The 23,321-nt window shown below is 34.6% G+C and overlaps 1 protein-coding gene across 4 annotated transcripts in view; it reads right to left on the bottom strand.

Annotated features, from left to right (window-relative positions):
- The window catches only part of ASCC3 (activating signal cointegrator 1 complex subunit 3), a 254,871-nt gene that overhangs the window by 76,566 nt on the left and 154,984 nt on the right, over positions 1-23,321 (bottom strand). For all 4 annotated transcript variants that reach the window (XM_040058833.2, XM_040058830.2, XM_040058831.2 and 1 more), the window contains exons 15-22: positions 22,123-22,314; positions 21,576-21,800; positions 15,096-15,215; positions 10,957-11,121; positions 10,015-10,101; positions 7,639-7,815; positions 5,443-5,668; positions 1,498-1,652 (exon numbers count right to left, since the gene is read on the bottom strand). In XM_040058833.2, the coding sequence (XP_039914767.1) occupies positions 1,498-1,652; positions 5,443-5,668; positions 7,639-7,815; positions 10,015-10,101; positions 10,957-11,121; positions 15,096-15,215; positions 21,576-21,800; positions 22,123-22,314 (1,347 nt within the window). The remainder of the gene's footprint in view (positions 1-1,497; positions 1,653-5,442; positions 5,669-7,638; positions 7,816-10,014; positions 10,102-10,956; positions 11,122-15,095; positions 15,216-21,575; positions 21,801-22,122; positions 22,315-23,321) is intronic.

The raw sequence follows: 23,321 nt of genomic DNA, 5'->3' as shown, positions 1-23,321 counted from the left end.
AAAAAAATTCCCAAGTTTTTATGATTACCAATAAAAAATTTCACATAGAAACATCTCCATAAACTTGATAAAACAATCATAATGTTTCCAAAGCAATCATCAGAAAAGCTATGTAAAGCTGTCATGGCATAAAATAGACTTGTGATAAAATTTTGCTATAAATTTAGAAGTTCAGAATCAAAACAACAGTATAACTTTGTGTGGACCCCTTTTCAAACTGTAAAGATATAGAACCTAGGTTTTTTAGAAAAACCTAACAATGGACTGAGAAATTACTTTGTATTAAGATAAAGTTTAATATGAAGAACAGTAATTTTTTTTGTCTTTAGCAGATTACAGATAAAGTGGATGAAAAACAGAACAATAAAAACTTGCTTCAATCCTAAAAAGTAATGATTTTTTTTTTTCCTTCTGAAGTATTGCACATAAATAAGGCAAAAAAGATATTCATGTTATAATTAATGTTAGGGATCCATTCAAATATCTCTTCGATAAATCTAGGTAGCAAGAAAAATCAAACTTTCTGTATTTTGATTGCTAATCTCCCATTTATAAGATAATTTGGTGAAACTTCCACAAGAAAATAAAACATTTTTCATCAGGGAAAATAAGTTCTAAAGTAATTTAAATATTTGTGGAATTAAACTAATTTTATTACGATTAAAGTAAAATTATAATATAAGGAATTTAAAATTAATTTTTAATAAAAGAACAGATACTTAATATCCAAATTTCAAAATAATTTATCTTAAGCATAAATCTCATCAGTCTAAAAGAAGAAAATTATGTTTGCCCATGAAGGTATCTTTTTTTCCTGTAGAAAGTTTCAGAAGTAACAGCAACAATACAATGCCCCCATGTGGACATTTATGTTTCAATTAGACAGATTTTAAATTTCTTTCTAATGAACAGATTCATGAATCAAAGGACGTGCGTATAGCTAAATGCGTAACTGGTACAACTCCTTTCATATACACTTGCACTATAAAATACAGATGAACATAATTCCAAATATATCTCAGTTCTTTTTGTTCAGACAGGTCCCAGCAGAGAAAGGCACTGATATTGTGAATGCATATTTGTGAAGCCAGGAGGAACAGGAGAACATGGCATACTTGAACTGCATTTCAAGGCTTTTCTGTGTTTGACATTCATTCATAGTTCAGAGAGCCATTCACATCTCCCTTTCTCTTGCTTCTCCTTTCTGGGAACATTAATCTGTGTGTGACTACTGTGAATCTTCAGTTTTAAGCATTTGCCTTAATGTGTTGTACACAGCCCAATCTTACAAGGATTAACAGAAATGAAAAGATGATCTCTGCCTGCTTTCTTCAACAAAAGTCATAAAGGTCATCCTGTTCCTGTTATCAAATTTGCATTTAGCTAAAATAAATGCTTTTTTTAAATCCAAACAGCTACGGGCTCCCAGTGATCATCTCCCTCACTGAAGCTTTAACAAATGCTTCTCATCTTGCCTCCTCCTCATTTTTTTTTTACCTGGTCATTCCATGTGAAGTCGGGAGCGATGTTCAGCCGAACTCGGAGCACTGTGCGGGTGATTGGCTGGATTGTTGCTTCCATTATGATGGAGGGTATTTGATGGACACACTGTTTTACCTTTAACCCGATTTTCACATGATGCAGCATATGACCTGCCAAGAAAACATTAGGTGTAACGAATTTGCATTTCCAGGAAAAAGCATACAACCCTGACTTTCAAATAGGCTTTTAGAGAGAAGTATTATTACTCGCTTGTTTTGCTCCTGAGTACGTAAATGTCTGACTCTCTTGACCTGGCATGTCTGAATATTTTGTAATACTTAACTTGAATTAGCAATTTAGAGCATTGAAAAATCAGTATTAACCCCCTTTTTGGCTACAACTAAAGGGTTAAAATAACTATTAAGAATTCACACTGAAAACATTATGTCAAACTAGTTCCCTCTCCTTCACTGACTTTTTTGACCAGGATCTTACCCAGCTGTACAGTTCCTTTTCAGAGCACAAATACAAACTTTTTACTTAATTTGAACTTCCACAATTTCTGTGTAGTGATTCAAACAGAAATGTCATTCAGACAGAATGCTTTTCATAAAACTGAACAAAGGTACTTAATAGGTTAAAAATGCACATAAGTAAACATCTCACAGCAGCTCTGATCTGTCAGAACATACCAGTGTATAATTGACACAAAAGGAAAAATTAAATGTTGCAATGTTTTGGTTTTTCTTTTTTTTTTCCTATTTTAAACATGGTAACTAAGGCAATAAAGTGAATCTATTTATTTAGAAAAATGTCCTCCTTGTATTTTACAGCTCTGTTGTATTTTAAATCTCTGTTCCTTGCTCTTCATTCTGAATATAAAACAAAGTAATTTCTTTTTCTACTGAAATTATTCCACCTTCTGGCTTATTTAGGAAAATACAGCTTATTTACTACATTTTCACTGGAACTGTAATATAATTATGTGGAGCATATTTTAGACTTTAATTGTGAAGGTCATAAATACTCCCTGTTAAAATCTACCTTACCAATTGCTACTGATATTTTCTGGTATACCATTATGTGGTTCTGTGCATACTTACCCATTAAAAAAAAAATAAAGAAAAATTTAAAAAGGAGAAGTCCTATTTTTTGCATTATGTGCAAAGTGAAAAGGTGATACACACCTTTTCTTGCAATTACAAGATGTTTATGAGCATAGCATCTTGAAACTGCTTTTTTTTTTAATTGATACTGACTTTCCCTTTTCAGTTTTTCTTATTTAACAAATTGACAGATAGATTTGTCTCATACAGATGTTTATACTCTGAAGTAATGAATGGTGACCCTGCTTAAGAATCAAAACCCTAACCAAAAGTTTAATCAGTTTAATTTGCAGTCAGTAAAATAATTGTACCTCCAACAAGTGGGTTATTAAAAACCAAACCCCTTATGTTGGTACACGTTGATGACAGATGCAGTGTTACCGCATACTTGCACAGCAACTAGCTTTTGCGGCTAGCGGTAAAACTTCAGAAATCATGTTAATAAAGGCAGACGACAAATACTCAAAGATATGACTCAAAAAAACTATGTAGGTAAGTATACTTTTCATGGCAAAAATTACTTTATCACAAGGGGTGAGGTGAACTGTGTTTGTACAGGACAGCACTAAGGTTCTTCTAAAATTATGTGTCAGGGGAAAATAAGGCTCCTCTCCCAACCTCTACAAAATATGATAAAACTCTCTCCCCCTAAGCCCCCTCTTTTTTTTTTTTCAGTAGTCACATTATGAGAAACCATCAATGGCATTTAGGAAATACTAAAACATTTAGGAAATACTAAAACCCTCTGATCAAAAGTGGACTAAGAAAGCAGGCATGTTAAAAAAAAAGAAAAGAACAAATTTCGCTTATTCTAAAACGTATGTCATCTGCGTTCTGGAAAAAAAAAAGGACTGTTTATCTCAGCTGACACAGCGATTTCCTGGCTTTCTGGAAACTCCATGGCCACATTACAACATCTCATAGGCTGGTGTTGATCAGTTCCTGGTACCCTGGAATCCAGGATCTGTGCACACAACATGCTCTCCACCCATCTGATGCTTTCATCTCCCCCTAAGCCATGGGCAGAGTCAGCCAGCAAGCTCCTGTCTTTGTTACTCTACCTCCAAGGTCTCAATAACATTTAATAAGCAAGAAACACTAAGACTGAAACTAGCCCTGTGGATAAGAGAAGGCGGCAGTACCTGGAAGGTGTGCCTTTTCTCACTTCAACATGGGTTAGAATTCAAAATAAAAATAAGGTGGCTTCCTTCACAGGTCTCAGAAAGAGAGGCCAGACAGGAGGAAGTGTGCCAAGTAACTGCTTCACAGAGATACACAGATCAACTTTCTCTGATATTAAAAGGTGAAGAACATGGAACATCATTATGTATGGTCAGCAGCGACCTATTTTCACAGTCAAATCCCATGTTTCATCTACTTTCAAATTACATTAATATAAACCAAAACTAGACTAATTGCAGGTTTATATAGATACAATTCCATCCTGTCAATCCTGGTTCCAATACATTGAAGGAAGCAAAACTGGTTTTGATTTTTACACAAAAGTTCCTTCTTCTCAAGTGACGGTATGGGGAGAAAGAACAATTTAAAAAAACCCAAACCCAAACAAAACAAAAACAAAATAAACAAAAAACAGCTCCACAAAACCAAACAATAACAAAATAAAAAACCCCACTAATACAATTAACAGAAAAGAACACTAAAGAGACAGAAAAGAGCACTAAAAGATACCACAAATAAAAAAAAAAATAACAGATGTGAATTAAAAAGTGCTATAACACTTCTAAATAAAAAAATTATAATTCTAGCACATCAAATAAAATGCAATGCTTTTAAAACTTTTAATATGAGTATATTAAAATGAAGCTAAAGTAAGCATATAGAATTTTGTCACTTTTGGTTTAACTTATTTAATGAAAATACAGCCTCTAATTCTGCAAACTTTTACATATTTATTTAACTTTTCCCAGCCTAGATTAGGCACATAACAAAGTTTTCTAACCTAGGAATGTAGTTCTTCTGCAAATGAAAGAAATATTAAGTTAGATGTGACAGCTTCTAAGCAGTGAGTATGAATGGTATTTTTATTCTAAAATTAGATTTTTCAAAAAATGGCAGGTTTTTTATCAACAGGTTGGTAAGAGCAGGTGCAAATGAAGTCCAAATAAAAAAAAATACACTAAGGAAAAAGAAATGCATTACAAGTGAATTTTGCATTTTTTTTTTTACTTCAACCAGCTGGTGGGCAGTTTATGCACAACAGTTTATACAGACTTACTAGAAATTGTCATTATATCTATCAGTAGGCTTGTGGATTTTTTCATTATTGGACTGTCAAATCCTTTAAAAAATTCCATTAAGGTTTTGTTGCAGTGACACCAGTGACAATGAATTCTCCATGTTCAATGAAAATTAATGCAGTCAGAAGAAGGCCATTTACTGATAGCATACCTGAATGTAATAATCTGGTTTTATTCTTTTTCACATTAATAGTTTAAAAAAAGGCCATATTGTGCCAACTGGCAAAAGTAAACAGATGCCTTTTATAGTAGTGTGTTATGTAAGGCAGAAAGGGAAGCACACAGGTCAACATAAATGTGTATATATATATATACACATATATACGTAAATACTTATCAATAGACATCTCCTTCCCATCTCTGTTCTGTGACTACCAGGACATGGGCCAGCCTAATCCTCAGAGCTGTGCCATTTTATGAGCTGTGGAGACTGGAAAAAAACCTTCTTTATTGGACAAACCATATTCATGTGCGGTACGTCTCTACACGGCTTCCAGACCAGAGTGGGAACACTGATGCACGGCTCAGATTTAGCTCTTACTTGCCCGTTGGTTTCTAACAGTTTAAGCAGATCAGCCTTGCTGGTTTCTCACCTATTTCATCTTTTCTCATGTCCTTCAGCTTGTCTACGGTGAGATTCTTCTCTTCCAGTTTAGAGAGGACGGATGGTGGTAACACTGAGAACTGCCTCAGAGGGCTCACCCAGCCCCACAGCCGCTTGTCAATGACTTTGCTGAGATTCAGGAGCCGATACGTCATGGCAGGCCAACGTTTCCTCAGGGCAATCTCAAAAAGAGCTCGAACAATACGGGCTGCATTCTGGAAAGCGAAAAGGAGAAAAGCAAAAAGCAATTGTAATTCTCGCAATATTCCTTGTAAAACGGAAAGGAGCCCATAGACTCTTCTTTGACAAACCATAACAATAGATTTTTCTTTTCAAACTAATTTCAAACATTTTTGAAAACTAATTGTTTTCCATCACTGTCTAGTGGCAGAACTACCTCATGGCTGCATTCTGAAACTATGAAAAGCAACATGTGCAACCAATTAAAATTGTAGTGTCAGGTCTGCCATAGAACTTTGATCACAGTTATGCTAACATTATGTAGTTCTAAATTTATGTGTATCAATCACTTCTGAAGCAAATTCACTTAATGTACCCCCCCATAACAGACACCTGCAAATTCACTTAATATGGAAATTCCAGTTTTGTTTTTTTCCAGTGTGTGCTTCTATAACAGCATCCCATTTCACACTGAATTTCACAACATTTGCACAGAAGCTTAACAGTAGTGACTTTTAGAAAACATTTTACTATATTCTGAGAATAGTGCATAACCAAACTGTACAAATATGCTTTAGACTTGGAAAAATAATTATTAACATAAGTTTGAATGAGGTCAGTCTTATCCTGGAAGCCTAAGTTATGATATTCCTTTCATAAACTTTTCAAGCTGTATTATGAAGCTATGCCTTTTTTTTTTTTTTTTTTTTTTTTAATGTCTGGATTAGGAATTATGTTCTTGATTCATTGAATAGAATATAATCATTCCCTACTGGCTCTGCTATGCCAACCGGAATAAAAAATAGAAAATTATTTGGTTGTGATAGGAAGCATATGTTACTAAAGAAGCACATTACTCTTATTAGGAAGGATGAATAATTTTCTTAATAGTCACTATCCGAGTAAAAAAAAAATCACACTTTGTAGCACTGGTTCCACACGTACAGTTTATGAAGATCTGAGAAGAAGATCATGTTGCCTCACTAAACAGGCTATAAAATGAGACAGACAAATAAAAGCAATTGCCTTGAAAGCAAAGATTAAAAGGCTTGTACAGAAAATGATTTTGCTGTGCAAGTACCACAATTTTTATGATGTGCACAATCAATTTGGCATTTTCTAATTTATACCCATACGTGCTACAAAATACACACATTTCTGAAGAAAGTTATGCTACTATGAAAATGTTGCTAAAGACTATGTATAATTTTGAATATTTTAATCTCACATTTAGTACCAACTAAATGCAACTTTTAGATTAGCTCTTTCCAAAGCATTTTTTTAAGGGTGAGACAAAAATAATTCCATACAACACCTTTGCTGACTTGAAAAAAAAAGAAGAGAGAGAGGCAGACAGGCTAAAAGGTACAGCTTCTTGGGGTCACAGCTGTCTAAATACATCTCTGTGTCCTGTCCCCCTGTGTACGTGCCTGTGTGGTAACTAAACACTGTGTTTACAATCAACCCTTCAGGTGTCAAATGAAGCCAACAAACAAATACATAGACTGGTATGTAAATCTGCACATTTTTTGCTAGGTTACATCTAGCAATAGAATTACAATAGCACGTCTTTTGTGAGTAAACCAAGGTATGTGAATCAAACACAAATTATGTTTTGCAGAATGAAGTATAAAAACACACAAATAACAGAAATAGATTACAACAGTTTTTCACATTTAGAAGAAAACCCTGAAATTTAGAGAATATAATTTCTGTGCAATCACAGTTAGAGCAACTAAATATAATAAGACTACAGGGGTACTACAAACAAAGGACATTCATAATTATCAAAAACTGCCATAGTGTCCCAAGGCAGCCTTTTGCAAAACATTTCTACTCAAGTGTTATAGCTCACATGCATGCACAAGGCTCTGATTTTCAAATAAACTTGCACAAAAATGTACAAAAAAGATGTAGATCAGGGCCTACTTGTATAATTGTAAATATTTCGGAGAATTAAAACAGCAGAAGACGGTAACAAATACATAGAAAATACGATTTTTACCTGTGCAACATATGCAGAATCTGAAATAAGGGAGAAGCTGTCCATCTCCCCCCTGCTAATGTATGTTTGAAGGAGGATATTAATTTTTCCATAATTGTTTTCCACACCTCCTGGAGCAGGAAGTTCACAGAAATCATTCAGTAAGGTATCTAGCTCTTCTATTTCTTCTTCTCTTACCTAAAACACAATTATACATTATGAAGAGGCTGAAGCAATTAGATGAAAATTTTTACACTGAAATCAAATTTTCCTTATAACATAGTTATATTACTTTTAAATGGAGTCTCCAGTTTAAAGGAGAAAAAAAGAAGAAAAAAAGCAGTAAACCCATATCTTCCGCAATGTAGCTAATAGACCATAATTGAAACTATTTTAATAGAGACACAATTACATTTTGTTATTCATCACCATCTATTAAGGTTGCCATTGACATACAAAAATTTGATATGCCACAGAAATTGAATCCTGTGACCTTACCATCCTTCATCTGATGAGATTTTATTTTTTATTTGACCAGAGTAAAACTTCTGTCCATCTGGATTAGGGCAATCTTGAATTAACATTAAATGTACTCATTATAGTTACACAGTTTGCATGTGGTATAATACATTTTTAAACTCAAAACTGTGAAGTACTGTGATTCATCACATTAAAATTTTCACTGTTAATAAGATTAAGTCTTAATACGAGTAAAGAAATATTAATACCTATGGTTTGAATAATGCATAACATTTCACAATCTAACTGATGACCCTTACATGGCAAAACTAGCATAAATCTACATATTCTTTGACTTACTGATAGTCTGTTAGTGTAAAACTTATTTAAAGAGGGTAAATGTTTGGTCCCTGCAGGGAATCATCCGAAAGTAATTTTCATTTGGACCTGACTACCTGACATACAAGAGACCCTAAGACAATTGGGTTAAAATCCTCAACTTTCTAGTCACTAGTCTCACAGGAAAGAAAGACAAGAAGTACAGAACCATCATAAATTACTCCACTTTCACGGGAATACTATGCTCTGCTTACAACAGCATTTTTGATAATTCTATTCTGCTCTTGCACAGCACAGTAAAGGTCTAACCCAGCTCTGTATTTCAGTTACTAATGAGTTACATATCTCAAAATTCAGAGTTTTTAAAGGCATTATGGAAATGTGATTCACTTATCAAAAGTCACAATTTCTATCACACAGAGGGGCAAATCCTGAGTTATTCTTGTGAAAACCAGTTACTAATTTTAACATTCAGAGCTGCACAACAAAGAATCACAAAAATCTGGAAATGGTGGTGCACTGATACCATACCACATAAATCTGAGAAAGTAAACTAGAAAAACTGGGCTTTAGTCAAGAAGCATCGCTACTAACTTTATTACAAATATAGAAACACATCACATCATATTTTCCATATGCTTTCCTTTTAAATATTAAATTACGCTAAATTTAGACCTAGTCAAGCAATATCACTATCATAAAAAACCCCTTCTAGCTTGGAAAATGTTCCATGTATGACTGTGAAACCTCACTGCTTATTATCTTCTATAATAGAAGAGATTACAGCAAAATAGAATTTCTCCATTAGATAAAGAGATGGTAATACCCAGACAATGTGTGCAAATATGTAAATATGTAGATGGTGAGGGATTCACACTGCCAGCTCGCAGAGCCAGGTGAATGAGAGCCAGCTCTGATCTGCAAGTTGTATAATTGTGGTAAAATGGCAATGAGCCCAAGCTAACAAACCCTGTGGAGTCTGACTCGTACCTCTGCGAGATGGAAGCATGGGCAAACAAGCTCATGCCAGCTTGGAATGTAACGGGAGGCAAAAAGGGAGGTGGGAGTTGAACTGAGTACAATAGAACAGTAATCTTCTAGCCCACATAAAATCTGTTACGACAACATTTTAGATTTCAGGTTTGAATTTATGAGAATTTATCATTCTGCCAATCTAATATTGTTCCCTGTGGAAAATATATCAGAGTTCACTTCAGTGAGTCCTGCCTCGTTCCTGATAAAGCAAACTGTTCAGGGAGACATCCAATAATGCTTTAAACTTCAAACAGAAAAACGATCTCATCCCTAGGCACACTATTCAAATGGACACTTAACTTCACCTGTTAATAATTGAAGAGCTGAAAAGTTCTTAAAAGCATTTAAAAGAATTACCCAAAGATCCATAACTAGTTATTAAATGTGCACTATAGTTCAAGCTGAACTATGTATAAATTTGAGTGAGAGCATATTAAGTTTACTTAGAAAACTCAGAAAACAATTTATAACGGTGCTTAGCATTTACCAAAACTTGTGTCTGTCGACAATATTTATGGAGTAAGTACTAGAGAAGTGTAGTTTCAAGACATTCTTTAACTTTACCTTTATCTGTTCAAACTCTTCAGCTTTTGAAACTATAGCAAGAATATCGCCTTCGGTTTTATGAGCATCAAACAATTCATTGAAAGTCTATTAAAAATAAAAGGAATTGATTTGTCACTGAAAATAAAAATTACAGATATAGCAGGCAACAAAGAAACCTTAGCCAAGGGTTTAAAAGGCATATAAGGCTAAAATGGAAGTTATTGGAAGACCAGGGTGATGCAATACAAACAGGAACAAATTCCATAATGACTTTTCAGCAGTTTCAGAAAAAGAGTCCCTCCCAGTGCTTTGGCCACCCCAAAATCAAGAGACATACAATGTGGCCATTAAAAAAAAAAAGTCTAGGACATACCTGACTGAATAAATATGTGAGACTAATTATATACAGTGACAGGGAGCAGTTAAAAATTATTAATGCCGAGTCTTTAGCTTTTATTCAAGAAAAACACTTAATTTGCTAAAAAAGAAAATATTTTAAGATTAATGTGTAGGTCAAAGCAAGTTTCCAATACTACAAAATTTTGTACATGCTTACAGCACAATCTGATTACGGGGCCAAAAGTTGTCCAAGGTTGTCAACATGACAGGACGATCTCCCAGAGAAGGTCATCTGTCATCAGACGCTACACTATAATGTGCTATCATGTACTAATGGTTGCATACACCATGAATACCAAAATGTTTCTCATAATTCTCCTACAAGAAGTCAGAAAGACTATAGAAATTTCAAATCTCACTTCACACTTAGTCTAGTTTTTCAGTATGGCTTGATATTTAGTTTCTTTCTTTTTCCTACTTCTTCTCCCCCCATTTCAGTAAATATGATTTGAAAATACAGTGAACTAATCAACTGCATATTCTGTAGTATCTTACAGCTATTTTAGGTATATATTAAAAAAGAAAGAAAAAACCCTCCAGAAACAGGACATCATCTTTTACCTCGATAGTGTTGTATTTAATATAGTAGTGGCTGGCAGTTCTGCCTAAATCTGTTGAAGAAAAAAAGCCAGTCCGTTCTTCAAAGCGAATCATTCGGGCTTTGTCCAGTTTTCTGCCAACTTCAATAACCAATTGTTCTCTGTGCTTTTCTAGACCTGGATCCATCTAGACATGAAACATACACATTTATTTGCATAAAAGAAGTGTTAAACAAATAATTTTCTTGAGATAACCCAGTCGCACAAAGTCAAAAAACTCATGAAAGGTACATACAGTTATTAAGTCAAGATTTTCTGGAGATCTCACTAATAACAGTTACATTGATATTACTGACCAAGCCCTGTATGTATTGGACAAAATAATCAGAATAAAATTTCTTTTACAATTATTTGGGACTATCAGTACAATGGAGACCATTATTATTTATGAAACAGTAGCAGGATTATGAAACAAACTTACACTGACATTTTTGAAAGATGTTTTAATGATAACATATTCTTCATTAAATTGTCAATACTGTATCACTTCACAAAAACATGTCATCTTATGGCACCTTCTGTTTATGAAAATGGCTGAAGATATACCTTCCTGTGTAACTGACATGAGGATGGCTTTAATTGCACTGATAATAGATTAAGCTTCAAATTGCATGGCTTAAATGTTTCCTAGCAAAAAAACTTTAACATCTCCAAAAGCCTTTGGTATGTTAATTGGGATATTCTAATTAGTGAGTTACAGATATACAGTAACATTCATGTTAAAAGCACACTAAGGACCTTCCTGTGCTCAACACCACTTCTATTAATATCAAAGTTCAGGAACTTGGACATTTTGTCCAACTAAGAATGCACATTATCTCATTAGTACATAAAAGGCTGGGCAAAACTCCCATCTGAGTAGGACTGCTGTATAATTGTGTGTTTCCACATCAGCCACCTGGGATACCCACACTGACAGGGATGAGTGAAAAGGGATTCATAGTTATGTTAACCTTCTGGTATATGTGCACCTGAGATACGACTCTAATTAGACAAGCAATAATTAGCTGAAGAAACTAAAACCCTGTTCTAGTCCACAGGCAGTATTCTTATTTCAGGACTCACGTATAGCTCAGATTTCATACAGAGTAAGTCATACTAGCCCTCTTGGTAAATCTGAAACAGAGATACATGACCAAGACAGCAAAAAGGAGCAGGCTCTAAGAATTGTCATGCCTTGGTTTGCTCTGGTTTTCCATGGGCCAGGGTTCAGTTTCACCTTTGTGCAGAAGTACATTGTCTCATGTTTGGTGAAGCTGCAGCCAAATGCAGTCATCTCCACAAAGCAGCTGCGAGACTAGTTCCTAATATTCCATGTTTGCCAGCTACCCTGAAGCTGTTTCTCCTTAGTTATGGCTTTCCTTAGTTTCAAGTCAAAAGCTAAGACGGCAAAGGTCTAGACTTCTTTTCTCAATAGTAAGTCATGCATTGAGGTCAGATTTCAGAGCAGAGTTGGTCAAAAAAAAGTGATCTAGATGCCAGATGTTCAACGTTTCTTAAAACTATTGTGGGGGAAAAAATTTAAAAAATATCAAAATGACTCCCTAACTGCTTTGGCAGTCCAAAGTACATGCCAATCTTTTGCCTTACATAAAAGCTAAAGCTGCAACAGCACGCTAACATTTTTTACAAAGTTTTAACCTTAAAGGAAAGGTCACCAACTTGAAAGAGCTGTGAAACAATATTTGACTTTAGAGAATCCATGGTTAGAACCCTTCTTGTTGAACTTGCATAATTAGAAATCCCCAGAAAAAAGGATCCAGCCTAGAACAGCTTTAAGCCATTCTCTTTAAAATGAGCTTTGGGATGTCCGCAATAAGAAACTGAGCAGGTCTGGAGTATGCATATGAAAATTTAAGAATGAATAATAAAATACATTACTATTCATGATAAAGTACATTATTATCCACACTGTTTTTTCTAACTTACTGAGAGAAATATTGGGCACAAGCTCCTCTGATTTTTATATTTAAACCTAAGTTTTATGGTGATAAAAAGCTCTACTTAACTGTGGGAGCAAAGAGTGGAACCAAAAAGAGGAGAAAATAGACAAAGTTTATTTAATCTGGGCACCTTTTCATTGCAACTACAGAAGTATGAGAAAATGCCTGTAGTTCATACTACAGGCTTCGCTAATACAACATTTGCATTTGGTCCAATTTTTCTCCACTCTTTCTTTTCTCTTGCTCTCATCATTAATTTTCACCACTTTCATGAATCAGTAAGAGGCATTACTGGTATTTCTGGCAAACAACTTGAAAAATCACAACCCAAAGCAGTGGCCCTGCAGTAGCCTGCTCCGGGGTGCAGCCCAGAAAGATCCTGTGGGGTACCAAAGATGTGCACCCTATTGTGTGGGTGCCCAAAAGCAATTACTGGATGTGGTGAGCACCAGTGAAAAGGGAATGGAGAATGAGTTTGCATGATCTCAGTCTCATCAAACAGCTAGGAAGTGTGCTTCACGAAGGATACAGGGATTCTGAATGGATAAAACTGACTGTCAGTAAAAACAAAGATAGAAATTGGCACACTGCAACATTACTAAAATACACTAAGACACCAGTTATGGAAATTGGATACCTATCCCCACAAAGCTTTGGTTATACCTGCACTGGGCACTATAGCATCCATATACTCTCTATCACACATAAGCCTTGACATTTAAAACTGGGTTATCTAGAACACAAGGGATTTGCATTGGTTTTGCTCCTACAGGAATGGGTAACATTTCACATTGATATAATTTGTTACTGCCTCAACTCAAAAATATGAATGTCTAGCATTAGCACATCAAATCAAAAGGAAGAGAAAGAAGGTTAGTGAAAGAATATAACAACTGCTGGCAAGCCTCACTTTCTCAGCAGCTAAACAGAAACCCTAGAGCAGGGGGAAGGGGAGAAACTCCTGTTCATTATTTTTAAAATTTATTAAAAATATTTGTGTTAGTGTTTTACTGCTTTTTGCACCACTTATTATCACCATGGTTACATTTCTTTTAATCTAGAATTTGATAGTGTAACAACAACAACAAAAATTATATTAATGGGACAACAACATTCTTCTCACTAGCAAATAATTTTTTTGCTTCCCATTTATCTATTTGCGGTCTGTGTTATGTACTGTTATATTAACATATGGCAATGTACTATATAGCTTTTTATAGAAAAGAAATTTGGGATGACCAGAGGTCTAAAGGTGTCTACAGAAGCTTCCTTAAGCAATAGACACCTATTTCCACTGCAGTTTCCACTATCAGAGACAAAAATTATCAAAAACTGCTTGCTGACATATCCCTCAGCATGTCACCATGACCTAACAAACTGCTGCTTCACAATATCAAAATAAATTACAAAGTCACAAAATGGATTCTTGACATGAAATAAACTGCAGTTACCATACAGTTGTGAGTTTGACCTGCAATAGGCTCAATTAACTGTGTCTAACTTAGTTAACATTAAATGCTTATAAACAGCCGTACAAAGAAAAAGATAATAATATTCAGATAATCTGTAAACTATTAATCTTCCTAAAAATTACAATGGAAAAAGCTTGGAAAAAACCCTAATGTAAATGTGCTCTGATTCATATCACAGCATGGAATGCTTGTAAATAAAAAAAAAAATTCCAAACAAATTAATAAAAAATCTTATGATTAATAAACCATATGAAAGAAAATATCACCCAATGAAAAATGTTATTTTATAGTTTATAAAATATTATGCCATGAAATTCTAAAAGAAAAGCTGACGGGGTGAGGGGGAATCAAGCAACTCAAAAATGCTTTCTTTCAACATTTATATCTGGTCTACAAAACTGGACCATTGAAAAGAACCTAAGTTACCAGTAACTGTGTAATAAGAATGAATGGTGTCCTTTGGAGCATAACTTGACCAGTTAAAATGCATTTTTATGTGAACAGAAGGGGCCTCATAATTCAGTGGTAAAAACACTCTGCTACAGAAAACATCTTCCTTTTTCTAAGCACTTTAAAAGAATTGCTGATGTCAGGTTAAGTAGAAATAGCAAATATTTATCCTCACATCAGGGAAGGATTAGAGACTCGGAACAATTTACAGATTTTTTTTAAAATGCATTTTATACCTGATAAGCTTTGTGACTGATGCCATATACTAATGGATTTGCTCTCATCCGTACATAAAGATATGTGTAACTTATCCACTTTACTGCTTCTTCCACATTAGTTACCGTGCCAAGCGCAATCTGGAAATCGGAGAAGAGACAAAATTAAATATATACGTTACAGCTGTACATAAGTACTTGGATGAAAACACATGGAATTCAGAGGATTAGCACGAGATTAAAAAAAAGTGTTGGGATATTTGCAACTTAAATAATTTTGAAATAATCCTAAAACCATAACTATACCAATTTACACATCTTTATCTTGTGAACATGTGACAACATGGGTTGCTTTGACACAATACTATAGGTACAGTGACCATAAATGATCTTTCCTACTCCACTTATGATTTTTACAATTAAAAGATGTCACCGAGCAAGCTTGTTATAAAAATAAACAGATAAACAAACCAAAATAATTCTGTGGATATGTGGATATGGCCAAGATAATTTAAAGAAGAGTACTTGAAAAGGAAACTATCTACATTTAAAAGACCAATTTCATAATGCCAATGTGAAAGCACTATGAGGTCCTAAAAAAACCGATACCGAGAATCTTTATACAAAATCTTTATAAATAGTTTTCTCCTTTTGTAGGTGCAACTCAAACATACAGGTACCTGCTACATTTTTGTTATATCAAAATATAACAAAATTGAACAGGTAATATTCACAGATATATATGTAAACATGTTTATATATGTTTCAAGGCTAAATCAGGTATACCAAACCATTTTTTGTACTAAGTGACTTTTTTTTTAAAATTCAATACTTTAATCATCAAATTGTTGACCACACACATATTTTCACTTGATAGCTTCAGCTCTATTTTGTACTGGTTACATTCACGAGAAGTGTTTTACCACTTAATTCCAGTTAAACTGATTTTACCAGAAGAATTTAGTATTTCCTGCATGTCCCATGAAAAAACCTTTTTTGGTTGTTGCTGATTGTTAAAACAAGCAAAAGTCCCTCTTACCAAAGTTCTGTGATCCATTATTGCATTTTTAAAGCTATTTTTGTTTTATTGGTGTTTGGATTTCATATAAATCTTCCACGTGATTAGAAGTGCCATGTCTTGGCAGAAATAATAATTTTGAAAAGCCTCCAGAACAGAGTACATATGCATGTTCAGACTGAAATACCTAGACCTCAATAAAAATAGTAACATTCTTTTTCAGATACCATAAATATCTGGTAAAAAATAACAACCAAAGCCATATCTGCCTTAAGTAAACTTAAATCCAGCAAAACCTTGTTAATATCAATGTTTATAGCGTGGAATAACCCACGGCTTTCTTGAACACATTTTTCAAGTGTTATTTTGTTCTTCAAAAGCGTAAGGAGGTTGGGGGAGGTCCCATTACACTGCTTTTCAAAGCATATAGCTACATAATGCACTGAAGTAGCTACAAAAGGATTCAGTTCTTCACAGACTACTACAGGGAGAATATGGAATAGAGCCCAAAGGTTACTCTTCATCTGTACACAGGTTATCTGGAGCATTTGGCTTCTTTGCATGACTCAAATATCTTTCAGTGCACAACTTGAAACAGCTTAACATTGTCCACTAGTGGCATTTTCAATGATCATTTTCACAATCATGAAAACATAATATTCTTGTTACTGAGGACCATGAAGTCTGACAAAAACCAAAACACCCCTCACCTTTTCTTTGCCTCATTTGTTCAAATATCTTATTCTACTGCTATTTTATTCTAAATAATTACTTTAAGTTAAAAGCAAAACTGAAGAGAAAAAAGCAATTGTTTCAGATACCGTAGCGAAATCTAATACTGCACCTTCCTTCTTCCCCCAGCTTCAAAAATATCATGCAAAAAACCCCAGAGTAATTTCTAAATATTTGCTGCCATCTAGTGCTCCAGTAAAGCTCCTATGGACTGAAGAGTTATCCTACATTAAAATAGTATGAACGATCCAAGTTTTCAGCATTTCCTCAACTGTGTATTAGGCACTTAGTTACAGATGGAATAATTGGCGAGTAAAAATATAGTTGTCATAAAACACTTTTGATTTTTTCACAGCTCAAATGCAAACAATGGTGTTTCTTCACTCACAGAATGTGATTTTGAGTACTATATTTATCCAACTCACTCTGTAATTTTAAATTACAGAAATAATCAGCCTCACACAATTTCAACTAATTTTTCAGTGACTGATGTTGCCATCATTGAGCGACGTGCTTACCAGCATTTATTGTTATTTATTTTCTTTTTGCCCCCTTTTCTTAACCAATGCTATACCACAAACTTTATCAAGTTGAATGACGTTTCAGAGGAGGTAGTTTTGATTTTCAAGAAAGTGTAAACAGATATAAGTAGCATGGCTTTTGGGGGGCAGTTTTTGAAAAATGAGGTTTTTTTCTCTGACATTTCTGTAGATTAGAAAATGGCATAAAAATATTACCAATAATATAAACTGAACTTATTGTATAGCACAATACATTCTTTTTTTACATATATGTGCTTTTTTAACAAATACAATGTCTATTACTGCTGTATAATTGAGTCAGATTACATAAAGAAAAAATTCTATTTTTGAATCAAATAATTTGTTGTTAAGGTAAGAGAGCAAGGAACCTTTCTTACAACCTAATAAGCAATTTTCTCTTTCCTTTGGAAACCAGTGGATTTTAAGTTACTATTTCAGCACCATGGGACTATGGTCTTATTCCTGTGAAGCTTTTGAAATAATTAATGCTACTAGAATTGTCTCGAGTTGGGCAGAATCTCCTGTGATTTCAGAATCTCCTGTGATTTGCCCCATAACCAGATCAGCCACTCAGTCAACCCAGCGCCCGATAGATTTTTTTTTTTTTTTTTTTTTAGGAAGGACTCTGAAGGAATTTTTCATCTCTTCTGAGAACCCTTTCTTTCAAGACAAAAGATTAAGAGGTTTGTCCAGACTAAAAAAGTCACCACGTTCTACATTCCTGGCTTCAGAGGAAAATCGCAAGCACATGCAAGTAAAGGCACACACCCTGGGGAAGGTATACCCGCTGTCCGGCATTGCAAATCATTTCCTAAGCTCTCTGGGGAAAGGAGTCGTCCCAGCAACAAGCTGGAGTCCAGCTGTGGTTGTCAGGGAGGGCTCTATCAGGTGGAAACCATTAGGGAAGGAATGGTGACCTGCATCGGATGAGCTATTGATGATAGTTCCCAGATAAGTTAAAGTTTATGGTCTAATTAAACCACATCCCCTGCATCCTTATCTTTCTTCCTGTATTTCCAGAAAAGACTGCCGTAGGTATTTTCTGTTTGCCAGCTGGTCAACTGCCCCAGGACTTGCTCCTCTCAACTAAGGACCTTAACTAGCTGTTTGATTTGTTCCTTTTTACATTCTATTACGCCCACTGGCAAAATTTCAGCAAAAAATGGAAAAGGGCATCTTCATGCCTTGGTTGATCATCACTTCTTTACTATTCTGCTAATTTTCAGGAGAAAAGAAGGCCACAAAACCAAACCAAAACTCCAATCTTCAGGAAAGATTTCACAGTGGACTGACATTCTGATATACACATTCAAAGTCTTAATTCTGGCGTCAGCTCAATGAACTTGGATATATTTCAGGCTTTCCCACTCTGTAGTTCTCCTAAGAACAAAAGCTCTGAAGCATCAAGATCAGCTGTCTCTGAGGTTAGGTAACAGCAAGTGCTGAAGCACAAAATGTGGCAATGACGAAGAAGCATCATATAAATTTCTCTCAAATTCTTTAACTATTGTATCTCAAGGTCTTTAGTTAAAGGTATTGGCTTTGCACTTGGTATCTTTAAACAATTTTTTATTCCATTTTTGGACAGTTTTTAAAATACTTTTCTGGTTAGAAACAGCTCTCTGTAGAGAGTTCCATTGTCTAACCACCCAGCTGACATAATTTTGTTTACTAAACCTGCCACTGGCTCATTGCAGCCAAACCCTGGTTCTTGTCTCAGGAGAGATGCAGTATTTTGCTATATTACTTTATTTATTACTTCGCAAAACTCTGTCATATAATCTTGATTTGCCTTTGTTCTCTCCTGAAGCATACAGGAAAACCGGTGGGCTACCTGCACAGAACCGCATTTATTCCTTTGCCCATCCTCCCTGAAATATTTCTGCTTCTAGAAAACTATTTTTTATATGAGAATTAGAAATACTGCCTTTTTTTTTTTTTTTTTTTTTTTTTTTTTTTTTTTTTTTTTTTTTTTTTTAATTTCACTATTGCCCAAATTTTCTCTCCTGCACCACATAAGTCTGGGTATAAAATTCAGGGCCCTGGATTTCACTTAGCCATTGTGTGGCTGTGATTATATGCTGTATTACCCCAAATATCTGAATCATTCTTACTATCTCCCTGTTTCTGCCAAGAGACCTGGCCTAGATAAAGACAATTTTATATTCTTGTGGAAACATGAAGTCTTCCCATACTTCCAACTGCTGCCTTCACCTTATCAGCCCTTCTTTCACCTACTGGTACATCCATAACAAATTAAGAATTTAAACAACTCGGCAGTGCTTCTGGCCTTTAATTTGTTTCTCTTTACAACTAGAGAATAAGCATTTGGATTTCCTGAATGACTTGTAATAAAAGCAGATTTTGCTCCTACAATATGTTGTTTTATTATCCATCAGCGCAGATTTCCTGGTGCTAACAACAAGCTCTTTTATGGAGAAGATGACAGTGGTCATGAACATACTTGTCTTGCTTTCTGTAACAAATCAGTCAAACCCCATATATTTTGTGTCCAGACAGTGCTTTGTTTCTACCAAAGGGCAGGAGATGACTAAAATTGAATGTGCTTTCTAAGACTATATACTGATTCATAAGATGGCATATATTTTAAAATATGATTGTTGTTGTTTTTGTTTTTTTTTTCCAGAATGGTGTGGCAGCCTATTGGGATATTATCTCCAGATAAACTTAACAATTTCTTCTAAATCACCTGTATCTTTCTCAGAGAGTTCCACTATCTTAGATCAAATCAGCAGATACAGAAGTTCAGATTGACTCCAATTATAAGGAAATGACAAAGTGACTCTTCAAAAACCACTGACACAATTGCTCCTTGTCAGTGCTCATAATATTGGTTACCTGTAATCTGGCAGGTACTAATTTTTCCTGCACGTTATGACAGGAGGATAAGTAATATCACATATGTTGCTTTCATGCCCTTGCTATACTATTGTACTCCATTCCTATTTCTACTACCATTTATCACAGTGATTAACAAAAATCTGACTGCATCTTCAGCTTCTGTAACTGTATCACTTCATGGAATCTGGGGTAGTTTTAAAGCCATGAATACACTGTTCTTTTCAGATCATTACCATTACACAAAATCAGAAAAAAACCTTAACTTTCTAATATTTTTTTTTAAAAAGCAGCAAACTCCTCTGCTGTGAAGGAAAGCCTACTCTATCCTTGTTTCATTTTCTACTTCATGTACTTAAAAAAAAAAACCCCAAAGCTCTTCTATGAAATCTGGTTGGACTTTTTCCTAGTGAAAAGCCACACAGTATCCCAAGACCGGACAACTCTTACCTGACTTATTGGGGTGCTGAACAACAACCACAGATAATCCTGACCTACACAACCAACTTCAGGATGTAAATTTTTACTGCTAATGTGTAAGTTGCTACTATGCAATTTTAAATAACCCAAATTCCATCCAGTTCCACTTAGAGAATATTCAGAGGTGTCCATCTCCAGGATCATTAAGTGTTGTCAAAAGGAAATGTTTGAGAGCAATATATCTGCCCACTGCAAGTATGCATTCTATTTTTTTTATATATATATATATATATTTTTTTTTTTTTGTAGTAGAGAGATGGGTAAATTGAAAAAGTGATGAAAAGCTAAAATAAACAAATATCTAAGAATTGTGTAGCTAAAACATCGAGCATCTTTAGAAGACTATTCTTAATAGACCAAATAAACCTCACATCTTTCAAAATGATAACCAGTTGTATGTCACTGGACATTCCAGTTTAGCTAAACTTCTTGACTTAAATGAAAAAATGCCCAGTGCCTTTAAAAAAAACATGTTAAAGCCAAGTCCATTATTCTTTCTACACTATAGGAAGAATAGTGCCGTCAAATACATGAATTTGGTTAGAAAGACAGGCTTTAATTTTTTTTCCGTTACAGAGAACACTTACTAAATTCTGAAAAACTTCTGATTAAAAGGTAAATGCTGTGTTGCTACACTTTTATTTTAATGGTATTTTGACCCCACATCCTGCTTTGAATACCTACTATATTTTGTAAAAGATCCCTCATTTTCACACATGTAGCAGTTCACTTAAACATACACACCTACACACTAACAGTAATGAAATATGTACCATGAAAATTTGATTAGCGCGACAACGTTGCATTCGTGTTTCAAATAATGTCAATCCTTTAAAGTTTGCTAGCTTCTCTAAACAAATCAAAGGTTACCTCTGCATTTAAGTTGTCTGCAAGGCTTTCAAGAAACTGGCTTTCAATTGGGTTCTGCTGTGTAAGAAGAGTCAGGTAATGACTGAGTTTATCATGAGTTGTAATAATGATGCCTTCTCCGAATTTGTCAAACTGAGGCCGTCCAGCTCGACCAAATATCTGCATGACATCTAAAATTCCAAGGTCAACAAAGGAGCCTCTTTTTGCAGCATATATTTGTGTTCCCTGGTTGAGGAAAAGTTAATAAAAATTAACATAAATACACATGAATATAATCCTGATGAGCTGAATACTGAAATTAGGCAAATATAGCATGATTTCAGAAGTGTACTTTAACTAATCCTTTCATAATCTTTGATATATTTAAATCTTTACTATACAAACTAGACTCCCACTGGAGAGAATCAGTTTAATGAGATACAAATAACATTTCAAGTCAATCAGATATTTCCCCTCCAGGCCCAAAATTCACAAGAGATCTTGCTATCTATACCTTACAGGTTTCTTTTGAGACAGATAACCCCTTGCAGAGCAGGGAAGCTCTTACCTTAATAACAACTGCATGAGCAGGCAGATTGACACCCCAAGCGAGTGTAGCTGTACAAACCAAGACTTTGATATGTCCATTAGAAAACAAGTTCTCAACCAAACTTCTGTCTTGCCGCAGCATTCCTGCATGATGAATACTAAACCCATCTGGAAACAGCTCACGTAGCTGCTTATTTCTGGATCTCTGTACCTAGAATGGACAAGAATAACAATTAAATTCACTTCTAATTACTGTACAAGAAGTGTTGTATTAAAAAAAAAACAGGAAAAAGTTCAATATTATTATGAGTCTTAAGAAAGAAACTATTTCTATTAAGATTGGGTATGATTAAGATTTCTACTAAGCAGGGTATGAGGTCTGTGAGCGTTATTTCTGGGTGCCAGCTTTATCATACTTCATCTAGACTGATCACTGACTCTGAGTTACAAAAAACTAATATACTTCTCTAATTTGCCACAAACACTTCTGATTTTCTGCCTGTCTCTTGCACGTTCCTATCTGCTGAACTAACTGCCTTCCAAAAATCAAACACTGCTAAATATGACACCAAAAGAGCTGTGGCAATGATGATGCTAATCTTCTTCTAAACCAGACCTCCTTATCTTTGTCCATGGAGAATCTCTACTTTTCTATAAACCACATGAAGGTTAAGTAGTATGTGACTCTTACTGTATTTTCAGCTCTGCATATCATAGTGAATTAATTCTAGGTAAAATCAGATTATTATTTTTGTCAGTGTTGATGTTGTTATATCTTCACATCTACCATTACCTGACACACAGCAACCGAAAAGTTGATTTATGGGATACAGAGTGGGTAAAGCAAAGCAAAACATGGTTCACAGTACTGGCAAACTGCCAAACGTGAACAATCTCTGCAAACACAGAAATAAATAGGGAGACGGGAATGCAATTATAAAAGGAGGGCACGAAAAGAAAAATATTGTAGGAAAAACACATTTCTCAGTTTCTCAATTATCCAGCTTCTCAATATCTGATATCTCCCACTTTAGCAGTAATTATTTACTATTCGTTTAAAGGAAATCAAACTCAGATTTTAAACTACACATGACTTTTTGGCAAATTTAATTAACTGCTGTAGTGCTTAAAAATAAATAAATTGATAAAGTGGCCCTGCAGTTCATGAAGTTTATTCTTCATGAGCTAACAAATGGAAACAAATATTTCATAAAGAGC

This window comes from Hirundo rustica, chromosome 3 (assembly GCF_015227805.2).
Source record: "Hirundo rustica isolate bHirRus1 chromosome 3, bHirRus1.pri.v3, whole genome shotgun sequence".
Classification (NCBI taxonomy): domain Eukaryota; kingdom Metazoa; phylum Chordata; class Aves; order Passeriformes; family Hirundinidae; genus Hirundo; species Hirundo rustica.
This window is presented reverse-complemented; position numbering and strand designations above follow the sequence as displayed.